The sequence below is a fragment of the Ipomoea triloba genome, chromosome 5, assembly GCF_003576645.1.
Source record: "Ipomoea triloba cultivar NCNSP0323 chromosome 5, ASM357664v1".
Classification (NCBI taxonomy): Eukaryota; Viridiplantae; Streptophyta; class Magnoliopsida; order Solanales; family Convolvulaceae; genus Ipomoea; species Ipomoea triloba.
The window spans coordinates 21,479,105-21,491,555 of NC_044920.1; the positions used below are offsets into that span (position 1 = coordinate 21,479,105).

Below are 12,451 nucleotides of genomic sequence, written 5' to 3' on the forward strand. Positions count from 1 at the left end.
CATGCACCTTAAGAAAAAACAATTACCCACCTAAAATCACCCTATAATCGCACAAGAAACACCTGCCCCATGAGAGCTGAATTATATATATATATATATATATATAGTTATGACTCGTCTCACAAATGAGGATCGCTCCAACTGCTATAACAAACAGGGAACGCAGACTATCGTCAGCGTTGCGCACGTAAGATATATGCGAACTGCACGATATTATTATACTCCAAGTTTCTGCATAGGCATTTGCTTGGATCCACGTCAGCTTCGTGGGGAAGGGCAGAAATTGGCAATGGAAGCTTCCCTTCCTTCTCTCTCTCTCAGCCTCCATTATTATAAATGGCCACCTCTCTCCTATGCTTTCGCTCTCTCCTTTCTTCCCCTTCCGCGTCCCAATACATACCTACCAAATATTCTTCTCTCTCTCTCTCTCTCTCTCTCTCTATATATATATATATATATATACACGCACGCGTGCATATATACAGTTTCCATTTCCATATTGCAACTTGCAAGCTCCTTCTTCTAGGGTCCGGTGCTGTTTCTTCTTCATCGAAGGTGTGCTGTCAATAACCTGTCCTCCTTTTCGTTTACTCTTCACCTTCTGGTCTTTGTACTGTTCCCACTTGTCTGGTTTTTGTTTTTGTTTTTTTTGGTTAAATTTTATTTGCATAATTGGATCCGATTTTGATCTTCCGTGACCCGTGGATTCCGCCCGTGATTTTTGTGGCGGAGCCGCCATTGTTATTTCTTTGCGTTTTTGAATTTTTTTTTCTAATGCTACAGTTTTTATCTCCCACTGTTCGATTATAAAAATATTTTATTATTTTTTAATTTGTCTCCTGGGTTTTGGTTTTCTTCTTTCTGTTGATGGAAGTTAATGCGACGGGTACATGTATTTAATGTTTTGGCTTTTAGAATAGGCGTAGTATACTTTCCGCGTCGGTCCGCCATAAATTTTCTGTGCTGGATTTCAGTTTGATGGTCCATATTGTGGGCTCACATGTACAGTTTACTATCATATTCATTCGCCATAGGTGATTATACTGTCTCTGTAAATTGTTTGTTTTTTTCTTTTCTGTAAGTGGCTTTGTCATCTACTGGTAATTTGCTGTGCATTTCTCTAGTTTTGGTCAATTATTATGGATTGAGTATTTGAGTACGCGAATTTTGTCATCTACGGAGTATTTGTTGATTCATGGTGCACAGAGATATGCACTGATTATGAAATGATGAAGTGTTTGGTTTTAGTTATCAACACTGTTATTTTCCTTTCCTGGGGTTAAATTTTCAACAGAAGTGATCTACTTTGGTAGTTTTCTTTCCCAAATTGGTCACTTCTATATATTATTGAACATTTGCGAAGAACTGATGCACTTAATATCTGCTTAAACAAACCATTAAGAGCTGTGCAGAAGTTCTGATCTGATCTATAAGTTTACATTTTCTCCTTAAGTTTTTATTTTATTTTAATTTTCACTAGGTTCTGTACAGACTGTTGTTATGGATGTTGACAGTTTACTTCTGCCTTAGAGTGGTAGATGAAGGGGTAGTTCAGTGGCATCATGTTGAGTAGGTTTTGGGCTTATATATTATATATAATGTTAGATAAAGGATCTCCAGGCTATCCCTCTCCTGTTGTTTTCCAATTTCTTGTGTTTCTTTAGGTGCCCAAGGCTTATACTACAGACCATTATTGTTGTTATTTTGAAGAACTAATCAACTGCACATTATTTGCTGAAGTTTTAGTTGTCACTATTAACAGTTCACACAACTCAAGCAATTAATTGGAATTCAATAATTGTATCTGACCAGCTCTTTCTTACATGATGCAGTTGATTTCTACATAACTGTTTTAAAAGAGTTGCGGTGAGCACGGGAAGAAGATGTAAGTAAGATTTACTCATGAATTTCCAGATACAAATAACGTATATCTTATATGGAGTGCTTCTTTTGTATCTGACCAGCTCTTTCTTACATGATGCAGTTGATTTCTGCTTGGACTGCTTTCTCCAGTAGTGGTAAAGATACCCATAAAAGGTGGTCTCAAAAGTGTGAAGATTTGAGAGAGGAACTGCTCTGCATCAGCTAAAATATTTGTTGAGGTCAATTAAGTTCGGTGTTGTGGACTGGTTGATAGTTTTGGTTGAAATGGACTTGAATTCAAAGCTTACATCGCCCGTTCTGGCTGATACGGCCCCTGTAAGCGCCTCGAGGCTAGGCATAAAATCTTTGGTGCCATATTCTCCAGCTGGTACAACTTTCTCTCCCGCACTCTTTCTTACACTCCCAAGGAAGAAGTCCGGGAAACTCGATGACTTGCGGACATCAAACACTTGGTTGGATGCTATGAAATCATCCTCTCCTACTCACAATAAAAGAAATAAAGATTCTGGTGCTGATCAAACATCAACTGAGAACGATGTTGCCTACCAGAATTGGATGGTAATTCTTCTGGTTCCATGTCAATGCTCTTCCTTAATCATATCTTTTTGGATATGCAAATTTGCAAGGTAAATCTTCTAATGGTCTTTTTGGTTTGACAGCTCAAGTACCCCTCCGCACTTACATCGTTTGAGCAAATAAAAAAGTCTGCTAAAGGAAAGAGAGTAGTATTATTTCTGGATTATGATGGAACTTTATCACCAATTGTTGACGATCCAGATCGTGCCTTCATGTCAAATGCGGTAAATAGTTTACCTTGTTGAAGAAATTACAATTTTTTGACCAAAACATCCTTTTCCAACTTTTGAATTCATTTTGATACAAGTGACTTATTTCCAGATGTGTGCTGCTGTAAAAAATGCTGCAAAATGTTTTCCAACCGCTATTATTAGCGGGAGAAGCCGTGATAAGGTAGCTTGTGTTTTACATTGCAGCAAATATGTCACAAGAGAATTCCGACTCTTTTCTAACTTCCATACATTGTTCTATACTCTCATTTTTGTAGGTATACGATTTTGTAGGACTAACAGAGCTTTATTATGCCGGTAGTCATGGGATGGATATTATGACTCCCATTCTGTCAGATCCCAATGACTCTAAGTACACTAGGGCAACTGACAAGCAGGTAAAGATTGATCTTGATTTAGAAATGTCATCTCCAATTTCATTGTATGTCATGAATTTATTAATGTGGATTGATAAAAAAAATTTGTGAACACAGGGCAAGGAAGTTAACTTATTCCAGCCTGCGAGAGAGTTTTTACCTATGATTGATGAGGTGAGTAAGCGTCTTTCCCAATTAAAAACATTGTGCATCCATGAATACATGTGACTTTTCTATTAAGCATGTACTATTTTTCTTGCCATCAGGTTTTTAGATCACTTGTCGAGACTACAAAAGATATTGCTGGAGCGAAAGTTGAGAACAACAGATTCTGTGTTTCTGTACACTATCGAAATGTGGACGAGAAGGTATTTTGTAATGTGAATTTTGTAAATAGGACTCCAAATAATGATTGTGTTCCCACATCTGATTAATGGAAAACCTTTGTTGGTTGTGCTATTTACAGAGTTGGGATACAGTAGGGGAATTGGTTACTGAGCTGTTAAAACAGTACCCTCGTCTGCAATTGAAACATGGTCGAAAGGTAAGATTACATATCCCAAACATTAATTTCTGTGTTTAAGCCATCTATTCTCCTCTTCCTTCTAACGCAACAGTATTCGTTTTCTGAAGGTTTTAGAAGTCCGGCCAGTGCTCGACTGGGACAAGGGGAAAGCTGTTGAGTTCTTACTCGAATCACTTGGTAAGACAAAGATTAAACCATATGTGCATCGAGAGGTTCAAATCAGTTCATTTGGTCTAATAAATGATATTGCAGGGTTTAGTGGTAGTGAGGATGTTCTCCCCATATACGTTGGAGATGACCGTACAGATGAAGATGCATTCAAGGTATATATACTGCAAGCAAAACAATTCTCTGATCCATTCCTTGTGAAACAGTCAAAAATTGTCCTAATCTCGTAATCCTTTGGTTCACAGGTCTTGAGAGAGCAAAATCGAGGCTTTGGCATCTTGGTTTCTCCCGCGCCCAGGGAAAGCAATGCTTTTTACTCTCTTCGGGATCCATCAGAGGTACATTAACAACATTAACGTTTCTCGTTTGATTACACTCTTTAGGCCTTCTGCAAACAAGAAAAGAATTCATTTGGTTTTCGCGGTTTCTGAATATTGCAGGTCATGGAATTCCTCAGGTGGTTAGTGACATGGAAGAGGTCATCAAGCACTCCAGTATGAAAAAGAATAATCTGATCTTTAGCAATTTTACAAGATTCTTTTATTACTTCTTTGTTACGATTTCAATGGAATGGTTAACACAATGTTTTATGAGCAGAGGTGCTTAAATGAAAGCCTCTTGAGGTAGCGGGAATAGCAATACATTGTTTCTCACTTTCTGATCTAAGCTTCTGAGTGTAAATTCTGTTTACTGTATTCGCAGACTGGCACCAAGAAAGCCCATTTTCCTGTGTATTCGTCTTTTATTTGATTTAATTTTTACTTATTTAATTATTTCATCTGCCACATTTTATTGTATTTAGTTCACTTAATAGGTCTTGTTGACTTAAGGTTTTATGACTGCCAAATAGGGCTGTTAACGAACCGAACATAAACAAACGGAGGTTGTTCGTGGTCGTTTGTTAAGGATTTTGGGGTGTTCGTGTTCGTGTTCGTTGTTAAGGTTTTTGAAAATTCTGTTCGTGTTCGTTTGTTAAGCGTTCGTTAGTGTTTATTAACGTTCGCGAACACGTTCACGAACGTGTTCGTTAATGTTAACGAACACGTTCACGAGCGTATTCGCAAACGTTAACAAACATGGTCATTTATGTTCATGAACATGTTCGTGAACACTTAATAACCAAACACCTGCACATGTTTGTGAACACAATTTGTTCGTGAACAAGAAATAATCTACGTTCACGAACAATTTTATATATAATATATATATATATATATATATATATATATATATATATATATATATATATAGGGGTGTATTCGAGTGGGAACTACTTCTTAGTTGAGAACTAGGGACATATATTAACCTTAGATGGTTGTTGATCTACGGTTGATATTTGTTCTTTTTTGGATGGAATTGTCGCTGACTTGGAATTATTTTATCAACTAAAAAGCGAGATGGGGGCATCAAGGTCATTGTGTGTGCACCTTATTATTGTTAATTACGTATTTTCCTCTTTCTCTTTTCTTTTCAGACACGGACACAATTTGGTGTTCACTTTACGTATCCTGCATGAACTCTCCATGTTCCTACTTATCTTTGTGCCATTTCATCTTCCCGCAATGGGCGACGCAGGCGTGAGTCAAAACTCGAAGCGGCGTCGACCGGTGACTTGGGCTTGGTACAGATTTCGGTGGTTGGGTAGAGTAGGTGTTGGCGGGGGTATAGTCATGGTGTCCAGATGGCTGCTGGAGGTTTACTGTCATTTTTTATTCCAGCAGGTAGTCGCGATGTCGCTAAGTAATTTATTTATTTTTTAACAGAAACGAATTAAGTAGTTTTTTTTTTCGTCGTGTGATTTTTGACTAAAGGATAATTGGGTTTGATGTTGGAGTATCCAGTTGGGGTTGTTTAGGCTATGTTTTTACAGTATGAAGAAGTTGGTAGACTTTTTAAAATCATTGTTTTTCTTTGGATTATGTTTCAGTTTTAAAAATTCACAGCAACATGCACATACCAATTCACAGCTTTGTTTGGGGACATGCATATACGTTAATTATAAATGAGCTACACTGCTGCCATACAACTTAGCATGCACTGAACTTAATCAAATTCAATAGTAATGAAAATAAATTATGAGAAAACAAAGTCACTATTTATTATCAAATTCAATAACAAAGGAAATAAACTATGACTAACAAAAAGATCTATAGATTTCAAGAAATAAACTATGACTAACTAAAAGATCTACGCCTCGGGACAATTACGACTATCATGGTGTGCAAATTGCTTACAAGTCCTACACAACCGTTTAGCCTTAGTTGCTTTCTCGGCAACCTTCTCTCTTATCGATTTCAATCGCTTCCCAGACCCTTTATTCTTAGCAATGTTAGGTGGCTGGACAACAACATCTGATGACTTTGGCGAGCCACAAAATGAATGGATAACACTTACCTTAGCAGTACTTGGGGTAACAGCATTGTTGCTATTGGTGGATATCTCACTATGAGCTTTCAATAATGTTGCCAACTCCACCAGGCGGTCGGTATTTCCACATGCACGGCCAACACAATTGTAGAACTCATTCCAAACTTGGGTGAGTGCAGAATTTGGATCCGTAACAACACTTATGTTGTCTCCCCTACACACCTCGCCATCATAGGCTCGAGTCCATCTTGCAACAATATATTGAGACGGAATGATGTCTACGTGGGAATCCTTTAATAAGACAAACACATGCCTGCACAACAACCGGGAATCCTTTAATAAGACAAACACATGCCTGCACAACAACCCAACCCTTTGAAACATTCGACATGTGCGCCTGCACAACAACCCAACCCTTTGAAACATTCGACATGTGCAATCAAATGACAGGTCAACATTCTTCGCGTACACATCAAATAATCCCCCATCACCATCTTCAACCACGAAGTGTATAGAATCGCCCTCAGCCATCTTAGATATGATTCGAGACGTGACACACCCCCCCTCAGCCATCTTAGATATGATTCGAGACGTGACACACCCCGCATAAATCTCCTCTTGCACATCATAGAAAATAGCTATGGTGTAAATAGTCGCGGTATGCCGCTCGATCTTCAACGGGGTTTTCATCTCTGGAAACTTGCTTTCACAATCTGCATTAAGCTTCGCTTGTTTATGCCGTTGGGTATCTATTGCCGCCTCGAATTGCAAGAAAAACTCCACTAAGCTAGCGTGTTGGCTAGTGTAACTCCCGAATACACTATTCTCTGCTTCTGACCGTGATGTAGTTCGTAATAACCCTCCCATGTAGACGTTGTGGAAATATGCAGGAATCCAAAATTCACGCACCTCAAACATTTGCTTGAACCATTTGTGTTCACTGAGCCCATAGTCCTCCATAATATGATGCCACCTAACCTCAAACTCTTCAATTTTAAGTTTCTCATTCCACACAACAGCATTCAATGCCCTACGAAACTCTTCGTTCTTTGCCAATGTTGACCCTACCTTCTCGCTAACCTTGGTCATGATATGCCACATGCAGAAACGATGGCGAGTTGATTCAAACACCTGTGCAACGGCACTCTTCATGGCAGGATCTTGATCGGTCACTGTCAACTGCGGCACATGCCCCATGCATTTCTTGAAATTCTCAAGCAGCCAGACATATGATTTTACATCTTCCTTAGATATTAACCCTATAGCGAATGTAATGCATTTCTTGTGATGGTCCACCCCAGTGAAAGGGACAAAAACCAGGCTATACCTGCTCATATCACATCAACGAACTAGGATTACGACTCATCAACATATTATGTCAGACACAACATTTTATTAACTATAACCTACCATTTAAGCATCACAAATGGATATATACCCACTGGAAAAAAAACAATCATGTCAACAGAATTCTGGCCGGAATGCGCATTCGTCTACACTTTGTACACACTACCCCGCTCGAATTCATTATCAATAAATTACACCTATTACGCTAATTAATATAGCCTACTTTGCACACACTACCCTCATGCATGCAAATAAATATAATGCACAGTCCCCACAGTATATATAATGCACTCACAATGCACCCCCTATCATTCTCAAATCCCTGGACGCACACTAAAGGTTAATTACAATGTCCCTACTAACACTATTTAACACAATCACTATGCACACAACTTCATAATACTGTACACAAGCAAGAAAAAATAAATAAATTACCTGTTCGTACTGTATGTAGCATCAAACGACATTGCATCTCCAAATCGTGCAAAGTTCCTTCTAGCCTCTGGATCCGCCCAAAACACCCGACATAAATGGTCATACTCATCTACATCGTACTCGAAGTACATCTTCGGGCACACCTCTTTTTTTTGTCGATACTTGGCAAGTATTAGATGCGCATCTCCCGTCTCAATATAAGCCAACAAATCACGTCTGAAATTACAAAAATCAACACTCGTTGCCCCTATTTTTGAATAATCACCCACCATTTCTTTATACAGTTTAAAAGATTTAATCGGCCCAATATTTGCCTTGGCACAATTGGTAATGAAAGTCTGATGGCCAAGGTCCAACTTCCGCTTCACTCTCAAAAACGTTTTTGACACCTCCGAACACATACAATGATTATGCCGCTCTTCTAACGAAAACACGACAAACCCCCCACTTCCTACCCGCTTAAACACAATCCGTGCATTACACCCCACCCTATTCGATGTCCTACGCCTAATAACATCTGTCCCGGTTTCACCACGCGATCCATCCACCCCAATACTTAAAATAGTTGGTTGCTTAAACCCCTCGTGGGAACACAACACGTACTTCATCAAAATCTTACCCTGCCTGTCCTTTTTTTCCGAGCTTCGACGTATATCAAACCCAACTTTTCCTGCATATTTTGCATAGAACTCAATAGCATTGTCCAAATTTAGGAACCACTGTCCAACCGACGGCTTAATTGAAGGATTGCAGACCGGAGTCCAATATTTTGTATTTCCTGGGGAAATTTGCATGTCACAACCTTCGGAACCACCAGTATGATTAGCATGCTCTGTAAAACAAAATAATGTCATCAAATTAATAAGTCTTGTAATACAAGTTTATCATATGCACTCAACAAAGAGAACACATGCACACACCCTAGTTGGACTTTGCATAGGTACACCGTATCAAAGCGATAACAAAAACTCACCGGTTGTTGAACCTTCCATCGTCGTTCAATCTCTTCGTCGCTGACTTGCTTAAATCGCTCTCTGACAGTGCCGCTAACTCCCGCCAACAGAACCAAGCTCTGAACGGTCGGAATATACAAAGGTGATGAACTCCTTTTATAATTAGATTTCCTATAATCACGCTAGAATATCACTAGAATAAGAAGAATATTTTGATTCTAATCATTTTGACAAAAATACCCCTACAGTTACACGGCTGATCAATTTATTTTTCATTCCTGAATACATCTCAACCATTGAATTCACATTAATTAATGGGTTGGATGAGTCCCTAGTTCTCAACTAAAGAATGGTTCCTACTTGAATACAAATCTCTCTCTCTCTCTCTCTCTCTCTCTATATATATATATATATATATATATATATATATATATGTTTGTAAACATGTTCGCGAACATTATTAAATGAACACTAAATGAGTTTGTTAACGAACACTACTAAACGAACACAAACGAGCTTGTTCACGAACAGTACTAAACAAACACAAACGAGCTTGTTCGCGAACACTTAGCAAACGAGCTTACTACTGTTCAGACTCTGTTCGTTTATGAACCGAGCTCTAAATTTTGTTTGTTAATGTTCGTTTACCTTAATAAATGAACATAAACGAACGCTTACCGAGCTCGAACACGAGTAGTTTGTCGAAAGCTCTGTTCGCTAACAACCCTACTGCCAAAGACCTTGTGGTCTAGTGGCACTCGGTGTCTTAGTTTACACTACTACATGAATGATGGGAGTGTATTCGCGTCTCAGTGGAGGCGACTGTTGACTCAATACTACATTGTAACAGAGTCATAGTAACTTTTTTTTAAGGATAATATTTAGTAGTGTTAATATATAAAATTTATATATTTAGAGCTTATATAAAAAATTTTATCAAACATGAAAAGTTAAATTTGAAAATTATAAGAAAATGTTAAATAAGATAAATTAAAAAAAAAAAGAGACTTGATTTGACCTCGTATTTAACAAAGAGGATTGTGATTCCAAACATAAGATTGAGTAGAATGGTCTAATGAGGAATATTATAGACAGTTGCATACCGGGAACAGAATGTGGTGGCTGACAGATTGACTAAACAAGTCGTTCGCGAGAGGATCGCGTGGATTGTTTGGAATGAACCTCCACTTAGCGTTACACAAGAAGTCTGGAATGACAAGGTTGGACTGTCGTGCAACCGACTGAACCGAGATGTCTCTATTGGGTGTCAATAACTTGCAGTAGTTATGCCGTGGACCCAGGTCCACCTTGTCCAAAAACGACGGTTTTTTTTTTTACATATTGGCCTGAAATATGGAACACAAACTCTACATTCACATACACTATACTCTACATTCACAATTTGTAAACTCTACATTTACACATTACAGGATTATATGCTTAGCAATTATATTACCACTGTTATGCATTTACACATTCAAAACTCTATATTCACAGGTCCTATATTCTACATTCACAACTTGAGAACTCCACATTCACACATTACAGGGTTACAAGTTGCTAGAACTTTAACTCTATTACAGATTCACACATGCATAATTCTACATTCACGATTTCTATACTCCATATTCACAATTTGAAACCTTCACATTCACACATTTCTGAGCAACTTTACATTCACACAACCATAAATCTACATTCACGATTTCTATACTCTACATTCACACTTTGAAACCTCTACATTCACACATTTTTGGACAACTCTATATTCAGCAATATGTTTACTATTTTTTTTTATAAACAAAAAAAGACAAAACGACGTAGTTTTGGGTCCAAAGCATAATTTGCGCCCCCCATCCCCCATCCCCCCTTATGTTTGTAAGTTGTAACATTAGTATTATGCTTTTTTTTTTTTTTTTATTATTTAAGTACATCTCCAAATCTTTTTTAATTTTTTAAAAGATATAGCCACTAAATCTAATGATATTTTATGAGATTTGCATAAATTAATTTGTAAGATTTATTCATAAGTAATTAATTATCTAATTTTGATTGTGAATTGTGAATTGCGAATGAAAAAAATGATTTTTTAAACCATATTTTGAATGAGGCAATTTTATAGCAAATTTAGAATATGAAAGAACATCAATGAGTACTATCTTATAATGTATTATGAACATTGTATTTTGATTTATCATATATTTTGTATTCCTATTATTTTATCTAATTAATGATGTTTCATAATTTGTCATGACTAGTTTTGATGATTTTAACTTACTTTAATTTTGTCCTACTCATTTATAATTCTGGCTCCACCCCTACTTATATTGATAATAATGTGATTTTAAATAAATTATATAAAGATATAGATGATAGTAGTTCATTGATGTATGAGCAAAATGCCAAAAGATAAACTTACTTTCCACATGACACCTAATCGGCGGCAAATTATTCTGTGGATTTGATTCCACCTTTAATAATGAATTTAGGTCTAAAATATACAATTTAATTACATGTGAGAGTGTTAACTGGAACACTGGTACCACTAGATCGTCTTTAGCTATTATTTATATATTAAATGTTCACAATCTATATACTGATTGTTCACAATTTAAATTGTAAATATTTAACATATAAATTATAATTAATTCACTTTACAAGGTGACCGGGATCCAGGGTATAACTATTGCTCATGGCGGCTTTGGATAGCTTACAAGAAAATAAACAAACTTGTCTGGGTTGGTTTTTGATTCTTGACAAGAAATGAAATGCCAATTAATTAATACCAATTTAACACGTCATGTTGCATGATCAACGTGGAAGTCAGTCTTTCATCTTTATTTACTTATTTAATTTTTATTAACGAAAACTTGTATGCACTATTTGATGGTGTGTATAATGGAAAACCTCACTCTTGTATAATAGTATTGTAAAAAATCAAACTTGTGACTTTTATGTACAAGAATTACGTACGCTCCATCCACTCACCCGTACTCATGGTTTCTGCTTTTAATTTTAAAAATTTCATTGTTGTGATAGAACCTAAGGTGGCGTTTGGTTGGTAAATTTTGTACCATATTATTGGATTTGATACTCATTATTACCATGTTTGTTTGTTTACTAATTTTGTACTTATCAAACTATTGGATTCAAATCCTTTAGTAATCATAAAAGTCATTACACTTTCCATTCCCTACGTACTTTTGAACAATGAAATAAAAAATGAGAAAGAAAATAAGAAAAAAGAAGTCATTGTCCCACGCCTAGTATGGGGCAATGTTCATCATTTATTTGGTTTAGGTGTGCATGTGTAGCTCATTTTGGCCTTGTGCTTTGCAAGGCTTTATGCCCAGTTTTTTAGGAAGGGTCACTTTTGGGCCCATGTATTAAACTCTGAGTTGAGGATGATATAAAATGTTTGGTTCTGTGAAATATATATATATATATATATATATATATATATATATATANATATATATATATATATATATATATATATATATATATATACACGCATATATGTATGTTATATGTATGTATGTTATATTTTTATATATTTTTATTTTTTATTTTAATTAATTAATTAATTAATTAATTATTTTGATTCTA

General features: G+C 36.5%; 2 protein-coding genes across 8 annotated transcripts; one reads left to right on the forward strand and one right to left on the reverse strand.

Annotated features, from left to right (window-relative positions):
* Nucleotides 1-362: 362 nt before the first annotated feature.
* On the forward strand, nucleotides 363-4,525 carry LOC116021047 (trehalose-phosphate phosphatase A-like). 7 transcript variants are annotated; one of them, XM_031261648.1, is made up of 13 exons: nucleotides 368-555; nucleotides 1,833-1,889; nucleotides 1,985-2,442; nucleotides 2,544-2,684; nucleotides 2,782-2,853; nucleotides 2,948-3,067; nucleotides 3,164-3,220; nucleotides 3,313-3,414; nucleotides 3,513-3,590; nucleotides 3,680-3,749; nucleotides 3,825-3,895; nucleotides 3,986-4,078; nucleotides 4,181-4,525. In XM_031261648.1, exons 3-13 carry the CDS (start codon nucleotides 2,149-2,151, stop codon nucleotides 4,238-4,240), a joined length of 1,158 nt encoding a protein of 385 aa, XP_031117508.1. In that variant the 5' UTR covers nucleotides 368-555; nucleotides 1,833-1,889; nucleotides 1,985-2,148; the 3' UTR covers nucleotides 4,241-4,525. The 7 variants fall into 7 exon arrangements, with proteins under 7 accessions (XP_031117512.1, XP_031117511.1, XP_031117508.1 ...); XM_031261646.1 differs by having other exon boundaries at nucleotides 1,833-1,885; XM_031261647.1 differs by lacking the exon at nucleotides 368-555 and adding an exon at nucleotides 595-1,034 and having other exon boundaries at nucleotides 1,833-1,885.
* A 1,402-nt stretch (nucleotides 4,526-5,927) lies between these two features.
* LOC116020392 (protein FAR1-RELATED SEQUENCE 5-like) lies at nucleotides 5,928-8,881 on the reverse strand. Its single transcript, XM_031260868.1, has 3 exons — nucleotides 8,863-8,881; nucleotides 7,890-8,721; nucleotides 5,928-7,434 (listed from the first exon to the last, which is right to left on the reverse strand). The coding sequence occupies exons 1-3, from the start codon at nucleotides 8,879-8,881 to the stop codon at nucleotides 5,928-5,930; spliced, it is 2,358 nt and encodes a 785-aa protein (XP_031116728.1).
* Nucleotides 8,882-12,451: the final 3,570 nt, after the last annotated feature.

Bases quoted from the DNA above. Each gene is read 5' to 3' on its own strand.
- LOC116020392 (XM_031260868.1), bottom strand. The intron at 7,435-7,889 runs GTAATTTATTTA...TGATATGAGCAG, and splicing joins GCTACATACAGTACGAACAG to GTATAGCCTGGTTTTTGTCC.
- LOC116021047 (XM_031261648.1), top strand. From the start codon at position 2,149: ATGGACTTGAATTCAAAGCTTACATCGCCCGTTCTGGCTGATACGGCC. The intron at 2,685-2,781 runs GTAAATAGTTTA...ACTTATTTCCAG, and splicing joins GTGCCTTCATGTCAAATGCG to ATGTGTGCTGCTGTAAAAAA. The intron at 3,750-3,824 runs GTAAGACAAAGA...ATGATATTGCAG, and splicing joins GTTCTTACTCGAATCACTTG to GGTTTAGTGGTAGTGAGGAT.